Source organism: Cupressus sempervirens, chromosome 5 (assembly GCF_028749045.1).
Source record: "Cupressus sempervirens isolate cs-2001-9-10 chromosome 5, ASM2874904v1, whole genome shotgun sequence".
Classification (NCBI taxonomy): domain Eukaryota; kingdom Viridiplantae; phylum Streptophyta; class Pinopsida; order Cupressales; family Cupressaceae; genus Cupressus; species Cupressus sempervirens.
In genome coordinates this window covers 844,239,232-844,262,446 of record NC_143122.1, presented here as the reverse complement: position 1 = coordinate 844,262,446, position 23,215 = coordinate 844,239,232, and the positions used below count along the sequence as shown (strand labels likewise).

The following is a 23,215-nucleotide window of genomic DNA, read 5'->3' as shown; positions in this document are numbered from 1 at the left end:
GTGCCATAATCATTATTGAAAGCATGAATACCATATTGTTCAAGCCAATGGTAAGACAAACTCTTGACACAAAGTTTGGTCATTACTTGACCTGGCTTTAATATGTTGAGGGGAAGCACATGGTACAAGTGGTTGCAAGCAGAACCTCTTATAGAATTATCGCATGAATAAAGTATGAGACAAATCTCAAACCACATTGTATGGTTCTTTGACCTTTCCTCTTATTTTCATAACTAGTGGTTGGTCAATATAAAAAGGGGATGTTTGGTTTAATGTTTAAGTACTAATAGTTTCCAACTAGACTTTACAAGGTCTAAGTAAACTTTGTGTAGATCATTTAGGGAGGACCTTGACTTGCCATCATTTCTTATGCAAATAAGTTTAAATTTTTTTTCCACTTAATTTTTCTATAGAATATAGTAGAAACCAATTAGTCCTTAATCTTCCAACATTTCTTTCAGTGAGTCTATTCTTTTCTCATATATTTCTATTTAAATAGAATAATTCAATTTTCACCATGGAGCTTCTCATTACATGGGAGACCATCATTCCTTAAGGAGAGATGTGATAAATATACCTCATGGCATTCCCAATCAAAGAGAAATAGCACTGACCCAAGCTTATTCTGATCTATCTAGAAAAAATAGTGTCTAAGTATCACAATCCTTCCATCACACCCCATTAACCCCGTCAACCAACTTTCAAAGTTATGTCAAGCCTTAGTGCCCAAGAATGTCTCCTCTTCTAGCTCAATAATATATGCCCAATTTTAAATTAAATAGCTCAATGCTCTCTTGGAGCTATTTGGAATTTGGTAGATTCATGGTAGTGAGCTTTCCAATAAAAAGACTTCCATATGCTAGGGCCATAAAATATCTTCTCAAGACTACTGCTCACCCAAGCACTATATTTGTTTAGGTATAAAGTTTAAAATTTTTGAATGCTTTTAGTCATGAATCACTATCTGTATCTCAAGTGGGTATATACATTATTGAGACTTTCCTTAAATTATTCAGCTCCTTTAAGTGCTCTTGTTTTCTAGGAAATTCCAGATCATAATATTAGAGAAAACAAATTGACGATGTTATAGGGGAAATTGGACGTTTATGATATTAGCATTTTGTGGGCCATGCCTATTCGCTTTGAAAAGACTAAACTTGCAGAACGTTGCAACACGAACTGCCGAGAATTTCAACGTATTCAATGTGTTTCTTTAGTAATGCCCAAAGGCATTCCACAACAAATTCTGTAGCGGATGACATCAAAAATATTTCTCTTGCATGCTCTTTATGATGTGTCAATGTCAACGAAGACCTCGATGCGTTTTGCCGAAGTTTCATCGTGACTAGCAATTTCCTATGGCTTATCCGTCACGAAACAATAACACGGAGAGGGCTATCTGTTCATTGGTAGGCCAAAATGGAATCATCCGACCAACTGCAAGAAATGCTTAACTTCTATGTGTTTTCTAGGAAATGCCAAATCATAAAATCAGTTAGTTATCTAGAGAGAACAAACTAACGAGGCATTTAACGTTTTGTAGAAACAACTCGACTTATATGCCATCCACCGTCTTGTGCACCATGCCCACCTGCCTTCATAAAGACTGAAATCTAATATCAAACTAGAAGCCCATGTTTTACACAATTATTTTGTACTTCGTTAGAATATCCACAAGGATTTCCACCAAGAATTATACGTTGCTTGATATCAAAAAGAGTTTTCTTGGGCTCTGATCCCTACGTCCACGAAGAGCTCGATGAAACTTGCGGGCCATCAAAGGTCCATCCCGACTAACAAATCAGCAGGTCCTAATCCTGTAAGATAATAATGAAGAGAGAGGCTTATGTGTTCGTTCCTATCTCGAAATGGAATCGGCTGAACAATTACAATAGCCTTATTCCTATGAAAGGCACTACAAAATATAATTGCTAACAAATTACCCTCAGAGACCCTCTAAATCACATACTAGGATGGTTAAATTCACTCACCCTACATGGGCCTTCCTTTTCTTAACCTGTGTTGCTCTTTTCCTATTATCATCGCATCCAGGAAACTTTGCTTTTAGCTTCCCTCCTCTAACAGGTATAGAAAGGAAAAATGATGCCACATATCAAGAGAGTAATCAAAGAGCCCTGCAGTTTACACAAAATGAAGTATCAGGGAACCTTAAGAACAGTTTCGGCTGGGGGTATTATACTGACCGTATTCCGCTATGGAATAGGTCTACTGGGGCTCTGGCCAATTTTTCAAATTAATTTCAATTCAATATTGATCTGAACAATGAAATATACGATAATCATGGAGATTGACTTGCGCTCTTCATGGCACCATTCGAACTGGAACCACCAAGGACGCTTATGGTGGATTTCTTGGCCTGTTTAATGAGGAAAGCTTTAAACAATCATCTTATCAGATGGTTGCTGTGGAGTTTGATACATACAACAACGATTGGGATCCTGATGAAAATCATGTTGGGATCGACGTCAATAGCATTTTCTCGAAGTTCATTTTTCCGCTCAATACATCCAGTGTATTTAATCGCTCTACACACCAAAGTCTGACAAACACGACATGGGATGCCTGGGTGGATTATGACGGTGTAGAAAAGGTTCTGCACTTCTTTCTCTGGTATAATTCTTCTAAACCCAAAATCCCTCTATTTAACCATACAATAGATCTGAGCAACTGTCTACCAGAGTACATCAAGATTGGCTTCTCGGCTGCCACTGGAGAGTACACAGAGACGCACACCGTAAAAGTTTGGAATTTTACTTCTGAATATTAGTGGGGAGTCGGACCTCCTGGTGAATTACTTAGAAATGGCAATGCAAACAAATTTTTTATGAAAGTTTATTTTATATGCGTGTTCTTCGTTGTTGTGGTCCTATGTGGCTTCATAGTTGTTCGCTGGTGGCAGTATTTCAGAAAAAGGGGAAGAGAAGGTAAGGCTAGGGAAGAGAGCGATCCAGAGCTGGATGAATGCTATTTTCATGGCCCCCAAAGCTTTTTCTACGACGAGCTCAGTGTCGCGACAGGAAATTTTTGCGAGAAAGAAAAGGTTGGACAAGGCGGCTTCGACAGTGTTTACAAAGGAATCCTGCCCGACACCGAGGAGGTGCTGGCTGTGAAAAGAATAGCTCAAGGATCGAGACAAGGAAGAAAGGAGTATGTCTCCGAAGTTGAAACAATCAGCAGGTTGAGACACCGTAATCTTGTGCAGCTTTCAGGATGGTGCCACGAAAAGGGAGAGTTACTTCTGGTCTACGAGTACTTGCCAAATGGGAGTTTGGATAAAAACATTTTTTGGGAAGAGGAGGATACGCTGGATTGGAGCCGAAGATATAGTATCGCTTGTGACATTGCCTCTTCTCTTGTTTATCTCCACAAAGAGTGGGACCAACGTGTCATTCATCGAGACATGAAGGCAAGCAACGTAATGTTGGATTCTGATTTCAATGCCAAGTTGGGTGATTTTGGTTTGGCGAGACTGATGGAACGTGACCAAGAGGCTTTCCATACGACCATGGTGGTAGACACACGGGGGTATGTTGCTCCAGAGTGCTCCATAACAGGGAAAACCAGTCCAGAAGCTAACATGTACAGCTTTGGGGCGGTTACACTAGAAATTTCCTGCGAAAGGCGGCCGATTGATCACAGCCTTCTGGTCAACATCTATTGCATACTGGACCTTCTGATGTACGGACTACTTTCATTCATAGATAGCATTCCTGACAAATATAACACATCTGTGGCATTTGCAAGCTATCCAGTTGTTGTTGAAACTGCATTTGGGATCTATAGAAATTATTCTTAAGAAATACAGTTGGGTTTTGTATATTTTCTCTGTTGCCTTGTCCACCTAAATTTATCCTATTTTTGCTTGTAGGATGAGGTGTTTCAGGAACACGGTCTATTGTTCTTGAATTTTCATTCTGGCGACTCATTTCCACAAATACAGGTAATGCTTGATTGTACCTATCACTTATTCAAAATCAACTTCATGTCTCCCTTGTGTTTCAAAATGAGATACTTCATCGGATGTTTGTTGACGAGGAATTCTATCCCTATTTTGTAATTCCAATTCTTGTATTAGCAATCATGCCCTTCTTCTAGCATAATTTAGTCGTCGGACTTCATTTTTCCTTCTTCTTTCTTCTTCTCTTTTAGCTTGTGACATTTGTTCTTCTTATTGTCTACGATACTCTCTTTGGTATTCTCTCTGGTATGCTCTTTGTTGCTCCATCTGGTATTGTCTTCTTTCTTGATTCGATTGGAAATTCATACTTGATTTATTCATTTCTATAAAATAAATTTGTAACCAAACATTAAAAAAATAGTAGATTTAGTAAATTATTTTTTATAAAATTGGTTTAAAATATCACATTAATTTAATGGCATTGCACTTTAGATAAGATAGATATTTATTCATTTCTAATTAATAGTTTAACAATTCACAAATACATATAGGAGGAACTTTTTTGTGTAGATAAGATCTAAAAATATACTAAATACCAAATAGTCTTGTATGTATAATACTAAATTTATTTAAGACAAAGGAAAAATAACATACGTTCATCAAAATTGATAAGTCGAATAGACAAATTAATAAAAAAAATTGATAATGTCAAATAATATGACTCCTAGATTTCATTATAGTGATGCAAAAACATGTGGAATTCATCAGTGAGGAAAAGGTTATTTTCGCCATCAATGTGCTCTTCATCATAGCAGATGTCTTTCATAAATTCAAAGAACCGAAATGATTTCTTCCATGTGTCATGAATTTCCTTTGTATATTGTCCCATCTGCAAGATTTGAGAATCTTGCACACCTCGAACATGAAAGCTCACATTATGAATTTCATCTATAATTTTTTTACAAGACTCAGAAATGATTGTTCCCAAACTATCCAAATAATTTTGAACAATTTGGCTTGATTGCACCAAGTCTTTTGGAAGAAGTGGGCTTGTGATAGTGTTCTCTGAATTATTTTGTTGAGCATCCATAGTTAATTTTTTTTTCTGATATCTATAATGTAAGGATAAAAAATGGTCAGTATCAAAATGACAAGAATTAAGCTATGCATATATAGAAATAAATTGGTATTTGAAAGAGAAGAAGATTTGTTTGATTCTTTCTTATTGACATAATTCTACGCATTTAATTTCTTTTAACAAAAACCTTATATCTTCTTAATATTATTTATATAATGTTCTAATCTTTGATTTAAAAATTTAATAGTAAAACCTAACTTCAAATATTAAGGAGAAAATAGATAACATTTCATGAAATATTGTTTTTTATTTTCTTCATAGTTTGATAGACGTTAAAATTGAGATTTATAAGTAGAATAAAATTTATAAAAAATAAAAGACATTCTTAAATATAAAATTTAAATTTCCTAATCCATCATTTCATTTAAATGTGTATTAATCTTTTCAGACTTAGTTGATAGATCTAATTGAACTTTTCTAATCTATTTTAATATAAGGTTGAAATTTATAAATTTGAGAAAATTTGAAAAGAATATTAGAGATTATATCAAGGCCTAGGACCTACTTCTTACATATATCACAAGACAAGGTAGAGACCATGTAGTTTCTATTCTAACAAAGCTTTTAAGAATTATTTTTTCATAAATTTTGTTCCTTAAAAATACATAACTACATGATACCTATAATTTTAAACTTTCTTTTATTATCAAGCAATAAAAATTTATTTTTCCATAAGTCTATTCTCAAAGGATGCATAACAACAATACAATAATATTGATCAATCAATATAACATGAAAAATAGTATAATCTAAAATTTTATATATTAAAAATGATCAATGTATTAAAAAGATTACTACTCATTAATAAAAATTAATGTATCATGCATTATAAATATATAAATTAATTATAATTGTACATGTGTATCTATGTTTATTTACCTAAACTTGGATGTTTGATAAACTATATAATGGATTGGTTTCAAATTAATTTTCTATTTCTTAAAAAAACAACTCCTATTTTTATTAAAAAGTTTCCTTAAAGTATTACATTTAAATTGCTTCATGATGTATAATGAGCTTATCTAAATTATTCTACTACTATTTAATATCATGATAGTAGTTGATAAAACCTATAATAGTATAATTAGCTAATCTCAAATCCATCTATTTTTATTTAATAGTACAATAATAGTTCATAGGACCTATAGCATATAATTAGTTGATTAAAAATTATTCTACTTTTGTTGAAAATCTTAATAATAGTTTGTAGGAGCTATAATTGATATAAATCTCATCTACTTTTATTTAACATCATGATAATAGTTCACATGACCCATACTATATAATTAGTTGATCTAAAATCTATCTACTACTCTTCAACATGATGATGATAGTTCATAGAATGCAACACTTATATAAAGATTTAAAATCTTACAAGATCAAATCTAAAAACAACGTTGAACCCATCTACTATTATTATTAATCCACATAGTAAATAAATCTAAACAAATTTATAAGGTTTTCTAATATCAATAATTTGAGAGAATATCTAAATTTTAACAATATAATATGAAAAATAGTATAATCTAAAATTTTATATATTAAAATTGATCTATCTATTAAAAAGATTACTACACATTAATAAAAATCAAAAATTAAAACATATAATTATAAAAATTGCAAACAGTTACCATTATTAATGTTATTTTAAAATAGCTTTGTAATGTTATTTTAATAATAGATAGAGGAATATAATCATTGATTCAAATAATCTAATGAAGAAGTCAGATTAATTAATACTATAATATCTAAATTCTAAAAATCTAATGTTTTGAATGAAGAGAAAGAAATAGAAAGAAATCTGCAATTGAGTAGAATTTCTAATATAACAAAGTTTCTAAGAAAATTTAAGGAAACTATGCAGATTTCAAAATAGGAAAAAACTACACAATAAAAGTTTCTAAAATGGAAGAAATACAAATCTACAATATTTCTAATTGAGAAGAATTTCTATTCTATCAAAGTTTCTAAGAAAAATTAAGGAAATTATAGAGCTTTGAAAATAAGAAAAAACAACACAATAAAAGTTTCAAAAATAGAAGAAATCAAAACACATAAACATACATACTCAGAATAATGATCCTATTGCTCAATCCAATGTTGAATAGAAATTATAATATTGATCCTGTTACTCAATCCAATGTTGAATACAAATCAGAATATCGATCTTGTTGTTCAATACAATGTTGCATAAAAAAGAAAATAGGCTCTTGCCATATATAATGTTGATGTGTGATGGTTCAACTTCAAAGAATTGAAAACATGTAATGTGTAAAAATGGAGCATAAGGCAAGACATTTGGTTTTCTTGTCATAACAGATTATTGGCTTTCTTCTTGCTTGAGTGAATGACGAAGAAATATATTTAGAAACACCTAAATGTGTCTTCACACTGTCAGCAATAAATTGTTATTTGATGACGACCGGACTGAACCTGACATTTGGAATTATGGACTCATAGGACGCGTATTTAGTGTTTGGAAATATCGAAGCATTCAAACCAAAAATACAGTGTGGTTAATGAGGGAATGGGAAGCGTAAATGTTAAGCATTGCTCGTCAAGTCCACATAGAATTTCAATAAAGGATGTGGTATAACTGTTCAACTACCTGTCATATTTTTTCAAAATGTTAGATTGTTTACAACAAAATGTACTCCCATTGTAGAAGCCTCTTGGCTTAATTAACACCTCTTAGAGAAAACAAACTGATGAGGCATTAAAATACTATACGAAAAAATTGATGTCTATGATATTCGGCATTTGTGGACCATGGCTATTTGCCTCAAAAAAGACTGAACTCATGGAACTTCACAACAAGAACCCCCGATAGTTTCAACCTGTTCGATGTTTTTTGTTCGTAATGGCCAAAGGCATTCCACGACAAATTCCATAGCGGATGACATCGAAAATATTTCTCTTGCACGCTCTTCATATCTCAACCAAGACCTTGATGGATCCTGCATGTCATCGAGGTTTCATCATCACTAACAATTTCCTAGGTCTTATCGGTAAAAAAAAAATAATGAAATTTAACGCAACACGGAGAGGCCTATGTGTTCGTTGGTATGTCAAAATGTAATCACCTGACCGACTACATTAAGAAATGCTCAACTTCTATGTGTTTTCTAGGGAATGCCAAATCATAAAATCAGTAAGTAAAATAGAGACAACAAACTAATGAGGAATTTAATGTTTTATAAAAATGACTCGACTTATATGCTAACCACCATCTTCTGCACCATGCCTGTCTGCCTTCAAAAAGACTAAAATTTAATATCGAACAAGAAGCCCATGAATTTCAATGTCAATTTTGTACTTTGTTAGAATATCCACGAGGATTTCCACTAAGAATGCCATATCGCTTGATATCGAAAACACTTTCCCATCTGGTGTCCCAAGATTACAGTTTGGCAAGATGAGTGGAATATTATTTGGGAGGGCTTAAAGATATTTAGTCACATGTTGTGAAGAGAGCAATATCGGGTGAAATTTTATATTATATCATATAAGGACAATATATATAAACTTGCTTGCCACCAAAAAAAAATACCCTATACATCACCGAACCTGTAGACACTGAGACAGACAATAATAGGAAAAAGAGTTTAAATAAATGGAAAACTACAACATCGTGTAATAGTTAGCCTGATGGTTGAATAATTTTGGAATGGCATGAAAGAAATAGCCACCACAAATAGAATAACAAAATCTTCATTTTTCAAATTTAAATAACAGAAACCAATGACTTAAGAATTCTAATCATAGAAAAACTAATGCAATCACCTCTCCTTTATCATAAAATCTAAAGACTGCACTATGAAATGGAGGAAATCATACCAAATTTAAGCTCTACTATAGTAGATATCCTTAACAAACCTAATATTTTTACAACTTAACACACAATCTCAATGTGGAAGTGGGAGAAAACCTTGCACAAATTTATCTACAAAATTGTATTTCAATAATCTGTCAAAAACTCACAAATTTGATGACAACAAAAAATTACAAATAACTTTTGATAGTGACCCCAAAAGGAAAAACAAATATCAAATCAATTTTCACTTTTGTTTGCAAGGAACTTAAAAATCATCGTAGACTCTAGAATAGATCCAAAAGGTCTACAACAATTCACGAGAAATTTAGGAACAATCTGAAACTATAAATGGATAGGCCTTCACCCACGACAGTTGTAACTATAGTATTAAATGTCATATTTAAAAAGTATTAAGTAATCTTACATTGTCCTTGCATTTCAGTTGTCTATTTTATCGTTCCCATCCACTCTAGCCTAGGCAATATAAAAAACATTACAATGTGTTAATAATTTTAAACTGCCATTTGTTCATTGGTTGGAATAGTTTTCTTTTAAAATTATTAATATATAAAATATAAAACCCCTAGAAAAATGCATACGGACTAATGAGAAAATAAGAATAATGAATAAAAATGAAATTAAAAATATGTATGCATTACATACTATAGGATAAATTTTATTGATGTGTGATATTGCTATCAAGATTTAACTGTGTAGTTTTTGAGTCAAACTTATTGACCCATGTTTCATGAGTAGTGATTCAACATGAATCCACCCCTCATTAGAATAAATATAATTCTTGGTTTCTGAAATTAATAACTCTGCATATTGTAGGAAAAACTATTCTACTATCTTTTTGATTGAGGTTTTTGGTGTTTCACTTTTAATTTTTCTTAGTATACTATTTGGTAACCATGCCACTTTCTTATAGTTTTTCAAACCCATTGAGCTAAATAAAAAATAAATTAAATCGATGTAAATTCTCTCAACTCGTTAGATTTTTTGTATTTTTGCATGGCTCTAGTAATGATTTACTCTACAAAGAAATCCCTATATATCTTATGGCAAAACTTGCAATCCATCAAATAGTCTCTTGAAGTGTAAATAAATGCTCATATGATGATAATATTTTTGAATTCAATGCAATATATTTTGTCGCTCATTTTAGCATTTGACAAAATATATACATGCTTAGGTCTTTGCATGGATTTCGATTTGGAATTGCTTAAGATTTTTTTTTAAATTTTTTTTTCCTAGTATACAACATCAAAATATTTACAAACATGGCAAATTTTGAGTCTATTATAATTCGATTTTGTGCATTTTGCCAATAAATATTTTCCAACATCAATTGTCTATCAAAATTTTTTGTATGCATGTTGACATTTTCTCAACTCACTCAATGAGTACATTTTTGTTTGCAGATTCATAATTTCTCACATTTTGGGGCCCTATTCTTACAATGGTAAGGGATAAAAGTAGCATTGGGGACCTTAAATTACAAATGGAACAACAAACAAACTAAAAAATAGGTTTCCTCTTGTATTATATTGCCTCAAAATAAAATAAAAAATAGATTTTGATTTGTCATTAAATGATTAATTTTTTTAAAATTGTTTATTCGTAAATTATTTCTAATTATTGATAATTTTTGTAATTTGGATAAATAAATGTAGATAATTTTGATAATCCTTAGAGGACTTAGATTAGTTTGGTTTAAGTTAAATATTTATGTCCTAAGCTAAATGAGTAAAGATATAATAATTGAGCTTGTATGTTTGACAAAGATATCACTCTATTATTGGCATGGGCTTTTGAGTGTTGTAGCTGGTAGACATCAATGGAGTTGTTCTTTTCTTGACTGATACGTTTTATGAAATCATTGCATATAGAGCTTGACACTGGAACTATTATACTACTACATCCTAAGCTAAATGAGTAAAGATATAATAATTTAGTCTAAGACATTCAAAGTAAAGGTGTAGGTGGGAGCTTGTATGTTTGACAAAGATATAACTCTGCTATTGCCATGGGCTTCTGAGTGTTGTAGGTGGTAGACATCAATGGAGCTATCCTTTTATTAATTGATATGTTTTATGAAATCATTGCATATAGAGCATGAAATTATCATTGTGCTAAGATTGGAGCTCTAATTTTGTAAAAAAGTAGGCTCCATCAAGATCAACAAAAGCTTTTAAAGTAATAGCATAGAAGAAACTAAAGAAAAGAAAAGAATTCTTGTAAGTAAAAGGATCCTAGCAACCTGTGCAAAGGAGAAGAAAATACATGTCAATTGAATTACAAGAACTTAATCATTGATAATGAGGACAATTTTTCCATAGAAAGTAAAATTATGATATTGCTAAGAGGGTTTTACAATATAATAGTTTGTTTATAAACAAGGAAAATTTTAAATTCTAGAAAAACTGAGAAAGATTTAAGTTAGAGGCCTTTCCTTATAGATGATCATATTATGATTTATGATGAATCCATAAAGGCTAGATTTCTTTTCTTCTCTTAATATATATCGATAGAGAAATCTAGAAACTCCTTGGATCCATGTATTTGGGGTCCCATTAGAGGAAAAAATAGGAGATAGAATAGTATCCCATATGGTTGCTCCATATGCTTGAAAAACCATGCTCTTTCGTAGGAAACTCGTGTCCAAAGGTTTCAAAATAATGTGTAAAACATTTAATGTTCTTTTACATAAAAAAATGCATTTTATGGTCCTAAAACAACTTAATGGGTCATTTTTGATATGTATTTATGTTCTTTTTCCTTATTTGTATGACAGTTAAACACAGTAGTCTGATTGTATGTTATCATTGGCTGGCCCATCTTGTCCATAGTTAGAGAAGCTTATTTTATTGTTGTGAATCCACTGCATGTTGTGTAGGGGGAATGATAGCAAAACCAAGTAGAAAGAAAGATCTACTTTATATTATGCTATTAGTCAAATATCAATTTTAAAAATTGTCATAGATATGCTATTTTATAAGTTTGGACATCTTAAAGTGACACAAAAATTTTGAAGATGAGGTAGAAAAGACATCAATTGCTAAGAAAGATTTGGAGAATGAGCATAGAATGCTTGGATCAATGTATTGCCCAAAATAGCATGACACAAGAGATTTCAATAGAGAATACCTAGACCAACACATTGTCCACAAAGTTATGACACAAGAAAGTTCAATGGAAGACTTTCTAAAAGAAAATGGAATCAAACACTCATTTCCAAAATAGCAAGCTTGGATTAGGAATTAAATTAAGATCCAACAATTCATATTTTCTAAACTTGGAGTAAAAATACATTGAAAAAATATATAGCATGATAGCCTTGGTATGCTTAGCATAACCTATACAGTCAACTAAGAGAAACTTAAAAAATTGACTTTAACACTCAAACCATCTAAAATCAATTCTTATTGTTTTGTAACTATATATAATTATTGATGACTACTTCTTTTGCAATTTTTTTGTTGTATTGAATCAAGCTATGGTAATTACTTCCTTGAATTTCATGTTTTTTTAATTTTTAGCTACTATGATGGCTTTGTTTATTTGGATATCCAAGTTTAAAGCTTGGTTTAAGACAAATTCTGTAGTAGCATGTTTGCACCATTCGTTGGAAGGTCAACTACTGAATTTTGAAAGCCTTAATTCTACATACTAGATAGACATCTGCATGCTAGACAATAGTCTGCCTTAGTTAGTTAAGCATGGTGAGCTTGTATTTTACTGTAGATTGTAGCATTTGATCAACAAAACATTTATGCATTTTAATTATATCCCATTCACATTTTGTGTCATAATCATTATTGAAAGCATGAATACCATATTGTTCAAGCCAATGGTAAGACAAACTCTTGACACAAAGTTTGGTCATTACTTGACTTAGCTTTAATATGTTGAGGGGAAGCACATGGTACAGGTGGTTGCAAGAAGAACCTCTTATAGAATTATCACATGAATAAAGTATGAGACAAATCTCAAACAACATTTTATGGTTCTTTGACCTTTCCTCTTATTTTCATAACTAGTGGTTCGTCAATAAAAAAAGGGGAAATTTGGTTTAAGGTTTAAATACTAATAGTTACCAACTAGACTTTACAAGGTCTAAGTAAACTTTGTGTAGATCATTTAGGAAAGACCTTGACTTGCCATCATTTCTTATGCAAATAAGTTTAAATTTTCTTTCCACTTAATTTTTTTTTAGAATATAGGAAAAACCAATGAGTCCTTAATCTTCCAATATTTCTTTCAGCGAGTTTATTCTTTTCTCATATATTTCTATTTAAATAGAATAATTCAATTTTTGACCATGGAGCTTCTCATTACATGGGAGACCATCATTCCTTAAGGAGAGATGTGATAAATATTCCTCATGGCATTCGCAATCAATGAGAAATAGCACTGACCCAAGCTTATTCTGATCTATCTAGAAAAAATAGTGTCTAAGTATCACAATCCTTCCATCACACCCCATTAACCCTGTCAACCAACTTTCAAAGTTATGTCAAGCCTTAGTGCCCAAGAATGTCTCCTCTTCTAGCTCAATAATCTATGCCCGATTTTAACTTAAATAGCTTAATGCTCTCTTGGAGCTATTTGGAATTTGGTAGATTCATGGTAGTGAGCTCTCCAATGAAAAGACTTCCATATGCTAGGGCCATAAAATATCTTCTCAAGACTACTGCTCACCTAAGCACTATATTTGTTTAGGTATAAAGTTTAAACTGTGTGAATGCTTTTAGTCATGAATCACTATCTCTATCTCAAGTGGGTATATACATTATTGAGACTTGCCTTAAATTATGCAAGCCATTGATCCCTACAATGACCATAAGTGTCTGTAGAGGCTAGGGAATATGGATTCTATTAGAACTACATATAAAATTGATAAGCAGGATCCTAGCTTAGATGTTGCTAGTGAAACAACTGTAGTTTCATCCCTAGTGTTCTGCAACATGAACCTTTCCTATTCCAAGAGGCTCATTTGTGCTTCCATCATGGTAAATTTTTAGTAGCTTCATGAATGCAAGCTATATTATATTCTATTTTTTTTGTTGAGGAGTTCATAAACCTTCCTATTCTAGACTTTTTTATGTCACCGAAAAGCATAGATGATCTTATAGTAACTCGCTTAAGTTTACAATCTCTCCATTCTATTGCTCTTCTTATGAGTTAGAGGTAAAAGAAAATAAATTTGGTATGTTTTTAGATTATACTACAACAAAATATTAGTTGAATTGATTTTCTTGGGTGATCTCTTAGGATGAACTATTGTGGAGTTGGGTGGATATATAAAGTAATAAAAAGTGTAAACTATTTGATTTACATTCAAGAAAATGGCTAGAGTTTTCGAGCTCATGAATTAGACAATATACATGGGTGGTTCAATAAACATGTTGGAATCAGAGTGATTTTATTAAGGTACACAAACTTGAAGCTGTGGGTGTTAATATATTTCAAGGTTTCATTATGGATTTTTTTTGTTCTATATTATTTAAACTAAAGCTATCTAAGTAGATGCTTTACTACAAATTTTTTTCATGGATTGACTACAATTGGGTATACATTATTTTGTGTGGGAATTCCTTAATGGGAAAGTGCAGTCTCTTTATGACCGCAATTATCACATGCTAATAACTATATCTATCTACTATGCCTGGAACATCAGATAAAATGTGGGAAAGTGATTTCCAATAGAAACTTAGCCATATTCCAACTCATATTAGCATATAATCATGGTCAAAAAGGTGACCTACAAGAAATGAGACCTATATAGCACATGGTAGAGAGGTAAATTCTTGCTTTATGTAAAGGTCATTCACATTATAGAAGCAGGAAAGTGCCCGCTGTAGATCTGTGCAAGATTTGATGGTGTGCAAAATTGTAGGAGTCCCGAAAGAAAAATAAACAAGATATGAAAATATTAAAAGCCCCCAATTTAATTATTTCATATTTCCATGGTATTCAAATATTTAAAAAGAATGGAAAGTGGTCGTTTATCATTTAAATTCAAATAGGGTGATTTTGGTAGAAAGGAAAATTTGGCCAATAGTTAATTCAGAATTTGGATTCATACTGATAAAAAAGACAAACTAATAATATAGAATTAAAAATTGGAAATTGTGTGATATCGAGAGCATTGGGGAACACATTTGGCTTGCATAAAAGATTGTTTTAGATAAAGGTAAAAATAGGTTTTGAAGGGGACCTAAAACCCTTAACAAGAAAACAAAAGATAAACCATTAAGTTCCACCAAGTTTTACAAGGACTTGAAACCTACCATTTTAAAAGATTCAAATTCAATTTTTACAAGGACCTAAAATCACAAGATAAAATCAAAAAACAAGACCAGGTTTTAAAAGGACCTAGAACCTAGTTTTAAAATAACAAAACTAGATTAAAAACCTAAAAAATTGACTAGAAACTAGAACAACTACCAAGATAGAGACCAAAAACCAGAAACATAGAAAAACTACTATTATAGTTCTTTGATCATTTGGACCACCTCTTTTCTAGCCTCCATAGTACTTTGGATGGTATTAACTATAGATCCCACGATGCCCTCAGCTACTTTTTTCCTAGAGCTCTATCTGGTTCATTTACATGGACCACCCAAAGATATGATTTCTTCATTAGTTCTCTTCCCTAAGCTAGCAGCAGCTACACAAATGCTAGAAGTAACCTACTCCATATTATTACAACTTTCTTTGATCGATAACTAGAGCTTTTTTTCATATTCCTTTAGTTTGTCTGGTATATTACCAACCTGAATTGCCACTTGGATGGTCTTTATGCAATTAGTTTCTTGGTTCTGCTCCATTGTTGTGACTTTTCTTTTAAAGTTCATTAATTTGTTATACACCTAGGAGTCAGTTTGAAAGGAAGAGTCTACCTTTAAGTTTGTAGTATGTAGGAAAGAAAGCCTTGTATCTCTACCAACATAATCATCCTTATCATCCCCCATATCTTCCTTACCCATAGACTCATTCTTCTCATTCCTTATGTCTTCCATCATATTTTCAGCATTCTTATTAAAGAGTTCCTCCTTTCCCTTCTCCATTACTTCTTCTTCATCCGTCACTCCTAGGGATTGTTCACTCTGATTGGTATCCTCTTCACTAGCATTACTCGACACAGTATTTTTGTCATTGCTTTCATCTATCTCCTCCTTACCAGATTCACCCTTGCCACCAGGGTAACCTTCCAAATTTAGCTAAAATCTCCCACATCTCTGTTCTCCTCCTCATCCGCTAACCCCTTCCTCTCCTTTACTATTCCTAGATTAGGTTTCACTCACAGAGCCCTTCTTTTTCTCAGAAGGAGGGGAAGACACAATAGCCTTGTTCTTACAATAATTCTCAATCAATAAAATTAATCCTTCATGAAAAATCAAGTGGGTTTCTTCTTTTCTATGAGCTTGGAGACTATGGAGCAAAGAAAATCTCAAATAAAAAGGAAATGAGATTCTATCTTTGTGCCTAAAATGGTTTAGAAACACAAAATGAAATTTATGAACATGTTTAGCTCTACCATCTAAGATAAAGTACTCACGAATGCATGAAAGCACATCCCGCTAGATAACCTTAATTTGGCCTAGTTTGTAAAAATCACCATTCTTTTCCTCCTCATCCATTTTCAAGAACTTCTTAAACGTTGCATTTGTTTATCCATCTAAGAAGATAGAAATGCAATGTCACATGAAATATTGTATCAAAATGTTACATCTTGTATGGGTTTTGGTGGTATTTTCAAATGGAAAAATATCTGAAATAATTTTTGTTTTAATGTTTGTGCTCTTCACACATTGACGAAGACCTCGATGTGACCTAATTTCCATCAAAGGCCCTTCAAAAATAACAAATCCCACAGTCGAAGACACTGTAAAATAGGCAATCAACCTATACCTACTCTACTTTTATTTTGCTTCGTTGTTTCATTAATTTTATTCACACATTCAACAAGTGTTAGCTTTAACTTCCCTCCTATGATAGCTATTGAAAGAGAACACGATGTTGAATACAAAGAGAATAATCAAGGAGGCATGAAACAACTATTGCAGATATGAAGCTCAACCATTTTTCATTATTCCCTCCAAGAGACTATATCTCTTCAATTCTTCTACTGACATTCAAGAGTCTCCCTTGGAGCTCTTTTATATATTGTATTCACTATAACTTGTGCATGTATTTCTGGATTATATAATATATTCTCCTACTTAGTGTGGACATAGGCTTTATTATTTGAACCATAATAAATCTGTGTACTCTACTCTTGCATTATCGTTTATGTATTTTATTGCTTTTCTAACTTTTACAATTGGTATCAGAGCAAGGTATTGCTATTTAGAATTTAGGGTTGAAATTCTAGGATCTTGAAGGAGGTCGTAGTGTAGAAATTTATAGGAAAAAGTTTTGGCCTATGGAAGGTGCAAATGGGGTCGCTATTAATTAAGCAAGATCTGGCACTTGCTTTAGAGGGGAAATGGAAGCAACTAGACATGATGTCTAATGAGGATTCGAAAAAAATGGACAAGAAGGCAAGAGCAACAATTCTTCTTTCACTATTTGAAAATGTGCTCCTTAATGTTGCAACAAAAAGAACAACAAAGGTAGTTTGGGACAAGCTAAGAACTACTTATGTAATGGTGTCTATTGCAAAGAAGGTTTTCATCATGAAGAAACTCTATAGTCTCAAAATGAAGGATGGTGGTAATATAGCAAATCATCTCAATGAGTTTAATACTCTAATCAGTTAAGAAAATTTGGTGGGCATGTCATGAAGTGATGAAAACAAAGCTATCTTATTGTTATGTTCTCTTCCATCCAGTTGGGATGGAGTTGTAACAGCCATAAGCACATCGCTTCCCAATAAGAAAAAGTTATTTTTTGATGAAGTTGCAGCTACTCTTCTCGGTGAAGACATGAGAAGAAAGAGTGATGTTCCCTCATCCGGTGAAGCCTCAACAATAGTAAGCATTGACAATAGAGGAAGGAGTCATCAAAGATGTAGAAACTCCAACAATAGAGGAAGATTGAAGTTTGCAAAAGGGACAGATTCGAAAGAAAGCAAAGGGGATTGTTGGTTTTGTGGCAAACCAGGCCACTCAAAGAAAAATTATCATGCTTTAAAAAGGGCACAAGATAAGGTGTGGGATAGTCAAGCTAACACTGCTTATAAGTATGAACCAAGGATTTTAGTTCTTGCTGCAAGTGATACTATTTCAGAATCATGGGTACTTGATTCCAGGGAATCCTTTCATGCTTTCTTATGCATGAAGTTGTTCACAAATTATAATGAAGGTGAATTTGGGAAAGTTTATTTCGGTGACAATAATGCTTGTGACATTATTGAGAAAAGTGATATTTTATTACCATCACATGGAGGAGGGTAATGGCTTTTAAAAGATTTTCGAAATGTTCCAAAATTGAAGAGAAATCTAATTTCCATTTCTAAACTTCATACTCAAGGCTATCATACATTCTTCAATCCTAATACATGGAAGATAACAAAGGGATCTTTGGTAGTTGCAAAAGGAGATAAAGTTGGGAGTTTATATATTCTAGAAAGTAACAGTGAAGTGGGAGCTACTATGACAATGGTGGACATAACTCAGAGCTTTGGCATCAAAGGCTTGGGCACATCAGGCAGAAAGGACTCAATGTAATGCTAAAAAGAAATCAACTGCTAGGGCTGAAATCTATTGATATAGAATTCTATGAACATTGTCTCTATGGCAAACAGAGGTGAGTCAACTTCTCGTAGACTAGTAGTGAGAAGAAGGGCACACCCTTGGAGCTTGTTCACACAGATGTCTTTGGACCCATTGAGGTAACCTCTTTTGGTAGAGCTAATTATTTCATTACTTTTCTAGATGATTGTACAAGGAAATTTTGGATTTATACGCTCTCTAGGAAATTAGAAGTTTTCTCTAAATTTCAAGTTTTTAAAGGCCTCGTTAGAAAGTAAAGTAGACACAAGATTAAGTGTCTAAAAAGTAATAATGGAGGAGAATTTTGCTCCTCATAATTTGATTCTTTTTATGCAAATAATGGTATCCATCAAATCAAGGTTGTTCCATTTACTCCACAAGAAAATGGAGCATCAAAAAGGTTAAATAGAACAATTCTTGAGAGAGCTCAATGTATGCTCTCTAATGCCAGCTTGAGTAAGGAATTTTGGGCTAAGGCATGCAACATAGTGGTGTATCTCATTAATCAGTGTCCCTCATCATGATTGGACTTTGGAATTCCAAAGGAGGAATGGTTAGGCAAAAGAATTTCATATTCTCACATCCGGGTGTGAAGTATTTTTCCATGTGCCAAAAGAAAAAAGAACCAAGTTGGATTTTAAATCATAGCGGGGTATCTTCATGGGCTATGGTGAGGATCAATATGGGTTTCATATTTGGGATCACAAAGAGAAGGAAATCATCAGGAGCAGAGATTTTGTCTTTAATGAGAAGACATTTCTAGGTTGGCAGCTATAATCAACATTAGACGAAGAATTTGTGCCCACAATTATTTTGAAAAACAATGACTCAAAGACATATACTAGTGGAAGTCAATAGTTCATTTCTCCTGCGACTTTATTTTCACCAATCTCTGTTACATCTAATTCAAGTGAAAAAGATATTAGAGATGGCACTGAACATCTATTTTTCCTAATAAACATGATGACTACACACCAAATGTGGTTTTTCCAAGTACTTCAAACTCTTCATATGCTGGTCTAACAATAGATACTGCTGTAATAAATAATAACAGAAGTTGAGGGGGTTATGTCCCCCCGTTCACGTGTGGACTTTTCTTCCCCATGTGGAGACAATGTGCCAGTAGTTGTAGTAGCTGCTTTGCCTCCCTCAACTGCTTTTCAACCAGCAATTGCAAAGCCATTTGATAGCTCTTAACCCATGTTGATAAACATCTAGAACATGCAGAAAGGAGCTGTAGGTAGCAATTTAGAGGGAAATAACTCTAATTCAAGTGCACTCCATAGGAATGAGGAAAATACTAATCCTCAAAATTCAAAATTTTCTCAAGGACTCAGAAGATCATCTCGATAGAGAAAACTTTTAGCAAAGTTCTTTAATTATGAGTTGTTAGTTGCAAAGGACGCAGAACTATCCTTACTAGTGTTTGATCAATTAGAGCCTACAAATTACAAAGCTGCTTATATAACTTCAGATTCACAAAAATGGCTATATGCCATGAGGGAGGAAATGGATTTGTTGATAACAAATCAGAGTTGGGATTTGGTGCCTTTACCACCTAATAGGCAATCTCTAAAGAACAAATGGGTGTATAAAATAAAGGAAGAAGATGGCGGCAAGGTTTTTTATAAGGCCAGATTAGTGGTCAAAAGATATGGATAACTATAGGGCATCGACTTCAATGAGATCTTCTCCCTGGTATTCAAGATGATTACTATTAGAGCCATTCTAGGCTTGGTTGCTACATGGGATCTTGAGCTGGAGCAGTTGGATGTCAAGACTGCATTCCTACATGGTGATGTAGATGAAGAACTTTATATGATGCAACTAGAAGACTTTGTAAAAAAAGGAAAGGAGCATCTTTATTGCAGATTGAAGAGAAGCTTGTATGGACTGACCATTTCATGGGATAGATCCACAAGGAAAATTTGGTTATCTCAAAAGCAATACATTGAGAAGGTATTGGACAAATTTGACATGCTAAATGCCAAACCAATTTGTGTCCCTCTAGCATCTCATTTTCGTTTGACTACTAAAATGTGTCCCACAACACACGAGGATACAAAATTCATGAAGGGAATCCCTCATAATTCAGCGGTTGGTAGCATTATGTATGCTATGATTTCTACACGTCTAGATATTGCTCATGCAGTGGGAGTAGTTAGCTAGTTTATGAGTAATCTTGGCAAGCCTCATTTTGAGGTAGTTAAATGGATTCTCCGGTATCTTAAAGACACCTATACTTTCTCTTTATGTTTTGGAATAGATAAGCCAGCATTGCAAGGGTTCGTAGATTCAGATCTTGGTGGTGATTTAGACAAGTGGAGATCTACCTCAGGTTATGCTTTCACATTTGTTGGTGCAGCGATCAATTAGGGCTCTAGATTGCAACATTCAGTCACTCAATCATCTGCTGAAGCTGAATACATGGCTCTCTCCGAGGGGGCCAAAGAGATGGTATGGTTGCAGATTTTGTAAAAAGAATTGCGTTTGCAACAATAAAATTTTAACCTTTTCTATGACAACAATAGTGCTATATTCATGAGCAAGCATCATACATCTTAGCGATGCTCGAAGCACATTGACTTGTGTTATCATTACATTCAGCATGTGGTTAAAGAAGGAAAACTTCAAGTCGTCAAGATTGACACAAAATTAAATCCAGTTGATTCCCTCCAAGAGACTCTGTCTCTTCAATTCCTCTGCTGACATTCAAGAGTCTCGCTTGAAGCTCTTTTATATATTCTATTCGCTGTAACTTGTGGATGTACTTTTGAATTAAATAATATATTCTCTTGCTCAATGTGGATGTAGGATTTATTGGCCGAACCACGATAAATCTATGTACTCTATTTTTTGCATTCTTGTTTGCACATTTTATTGCTTTTCTAACTTTTACAGCAGCTTACCAAAAATGAAGCATCGGGTAGGCTAGGTGGCAGCAATGACTGGGCATTTTATAATAAATCTATTCCCCTATGGTACAGATCCTCAGGCTCTGGCTTTTCTACCCATTTCCAATTCGTTATTAACATGAACAACAATATTTATGACAATCATGGAGACGAGCTTGCATTTTCTTGGCACCTCTCGAGTTGGAACAACCAGAGAACGCTTCAGGCGGAGGTTTCGGCTTATTCAATGTGGAAACCTATAATGGATCTCCCCATCCCGTGGTTGCCCTGGAGTTTGACACTTACAACAACGAAATGGATCCCAATGATAATCATGTTGGAATTGATATCAATAGTTTATTCTCAAAGTTGACTGTTTCTCTCAACAACCCCAGACTATTCAATACCTCTTGCTACCTGTATCTATTAAACGGTAAACCATGGGATGCCTGGGTGGATTATGATTGTGTAGAAAAGAGTTTGCGTGTCTTTCTCTCTTGTAATCCAAACAACACCAATGTTTCTTATAAATCCAAAAGCCCTCTGTTTAATTGTATAATAGGTCTGCGCGACTATCTACCAGAAAACATCAAGGTTGGCTTGTCCGCTTCCACAGGACACTTCACTGAGACACGTGGTGAGAGTTTGGAATTTTTCTTCTAACGATTCGTGGGAAGTCCGAACTGCTGTGGATGGAACTACAAATCACGATAAAAGAAGATTTATTGTCCAAGTTTTTTTGATATGTCCGTTGTTCGTTGTCGTTGTCGCTATATAATAGTTAGGTGGTCGCAGTATTTCTGAAAAAGCAAAAGAGGAGGCGAGGTGAGGGAAGAGAGTGATCCAGAGCTTGACGAATGCTGTCCTCGTGGCCCCCGAAGCTTTTCCTATGTCAATCTTAGCACCGCAACATGAAATTTTTGCGAGAAAGAAAAGCTTGGGCATGGAGGCTTCGGCAGCATTTACAAAGGAATCCTGCCCTGCACCGGAGAGGTGGTGGCTGTCAAACGAATAGCGCAAGGTTTGAGACAAGGAAGAAAGGAGTATGTTTCTGAAATTCAAACGATCAGCAGGCTGAGACACCGTAACCTTGTGTGGCTTTTAGGATGGTGCCATCAAAAGGGAGAATTACTTCTTGTCTATGAATATTTGCCAAATGGGAGTCTGGATAGACACATTTTTTGGAAGGAGAAGGATACTCTGCAGTGGGACCAAAGATACAGTGTCGCCTGTGATATAGCGTCTGCTCTCGTTTATCTACATGAAGAATGGGACCAGCGTGTCGTCCATCGAGACATAAAGGCAAGCAACGTAATGTTCGATTCCGATTTTAATGCCAAGGTGGGAGATTTTGGTTTGGCAAGATTAATTGAGCGTGATCAGGCAGCTTCCCATACGACCGTGGTGGCTGGCACGCGGGGTTATGTAGCTCCAGAGTGCTATATAACAGGGAAGACCAGTCTAGAGGCTGACGTGTACAGCTTTGGGGCGGTTACTCAGGAAATCGCGTGCGGAAGGTGGCAGGTTGATCACAGCCTTGAAGAATAGTACAATTGCAGACTGGTAGAGTGTGTTTGGGATTTAAATGGATGCAGCAGATGAGAAACTTGGTGGAAATTTCAATGCGGGGTAGATGTGGAGTGGCTGATTGTTGTGGGGCTGTTGTGCACCCAAAATGAGAGAGGTGATAATGGTAATTAGAAGTGAAGTTGGACTGCCATACGT

At 33.8% G+C, this 23,215-nt stretch overlaps 1 protein-coding gene across 1 annotated transcript; it reads left to right on the top strand.

Annotated features, from left to right (window-relative positions):
• Positions 1 to 1,129: 1,129 nt before the first annotated feature.
• Positions 1,130 to 23,038, top strand: LOC149558523 (receptor like protein kinase S.2-like). The gene is made up of 10 exons (XM_089830888.1): positions 1,130 to 1,196; positions 2,086 to 2,224; positions 2,308 to 2,755; positions 2,789 to 3,787; positions 3,890 to 3,961; positions 20,973 to 21,053; positions 21,498 to 21,722; positions 22,053 to 22,178; positions 22,276 to 22,315; positions 22,422 to 23,038. The coding sequence occupies exons 1-10, from the start codon at positions 1,130 to 1,132 to the stop codon at positions 23,036 to 23,038; spliced, it is 2,814 nt and encodes a 937-aa protein (XP_089687014.1).
• Positions 23,039 to 23,215: the final 177 nt, after the last annotated feature.

Excerpts from the sequence above, each read along its gene's own strand:
- LOC149558523 (XM_089830888.1), top strand. The coding sequence starts at position 1,130 with ATGCCTATTCGCTTTGAAAAGACTAAACTTGCAGAACGTTGCAACACG. Across the intron at positions 2,756-2,788 it reads AGTACACAGAGACGCACACC|TGGGGAGTCGGACCTCCTGG; the intron begins GTAAAAGTTTGG and ends TCTGAATATTAG. Across the intron at positions 21,054-21,497 it reads CCGAGGGGGCCAAAGAGATG|CAGCTTACCAAAAATGAAGC; the intron begins GTATGGTTGCAG and ends TAACTTTTACAG.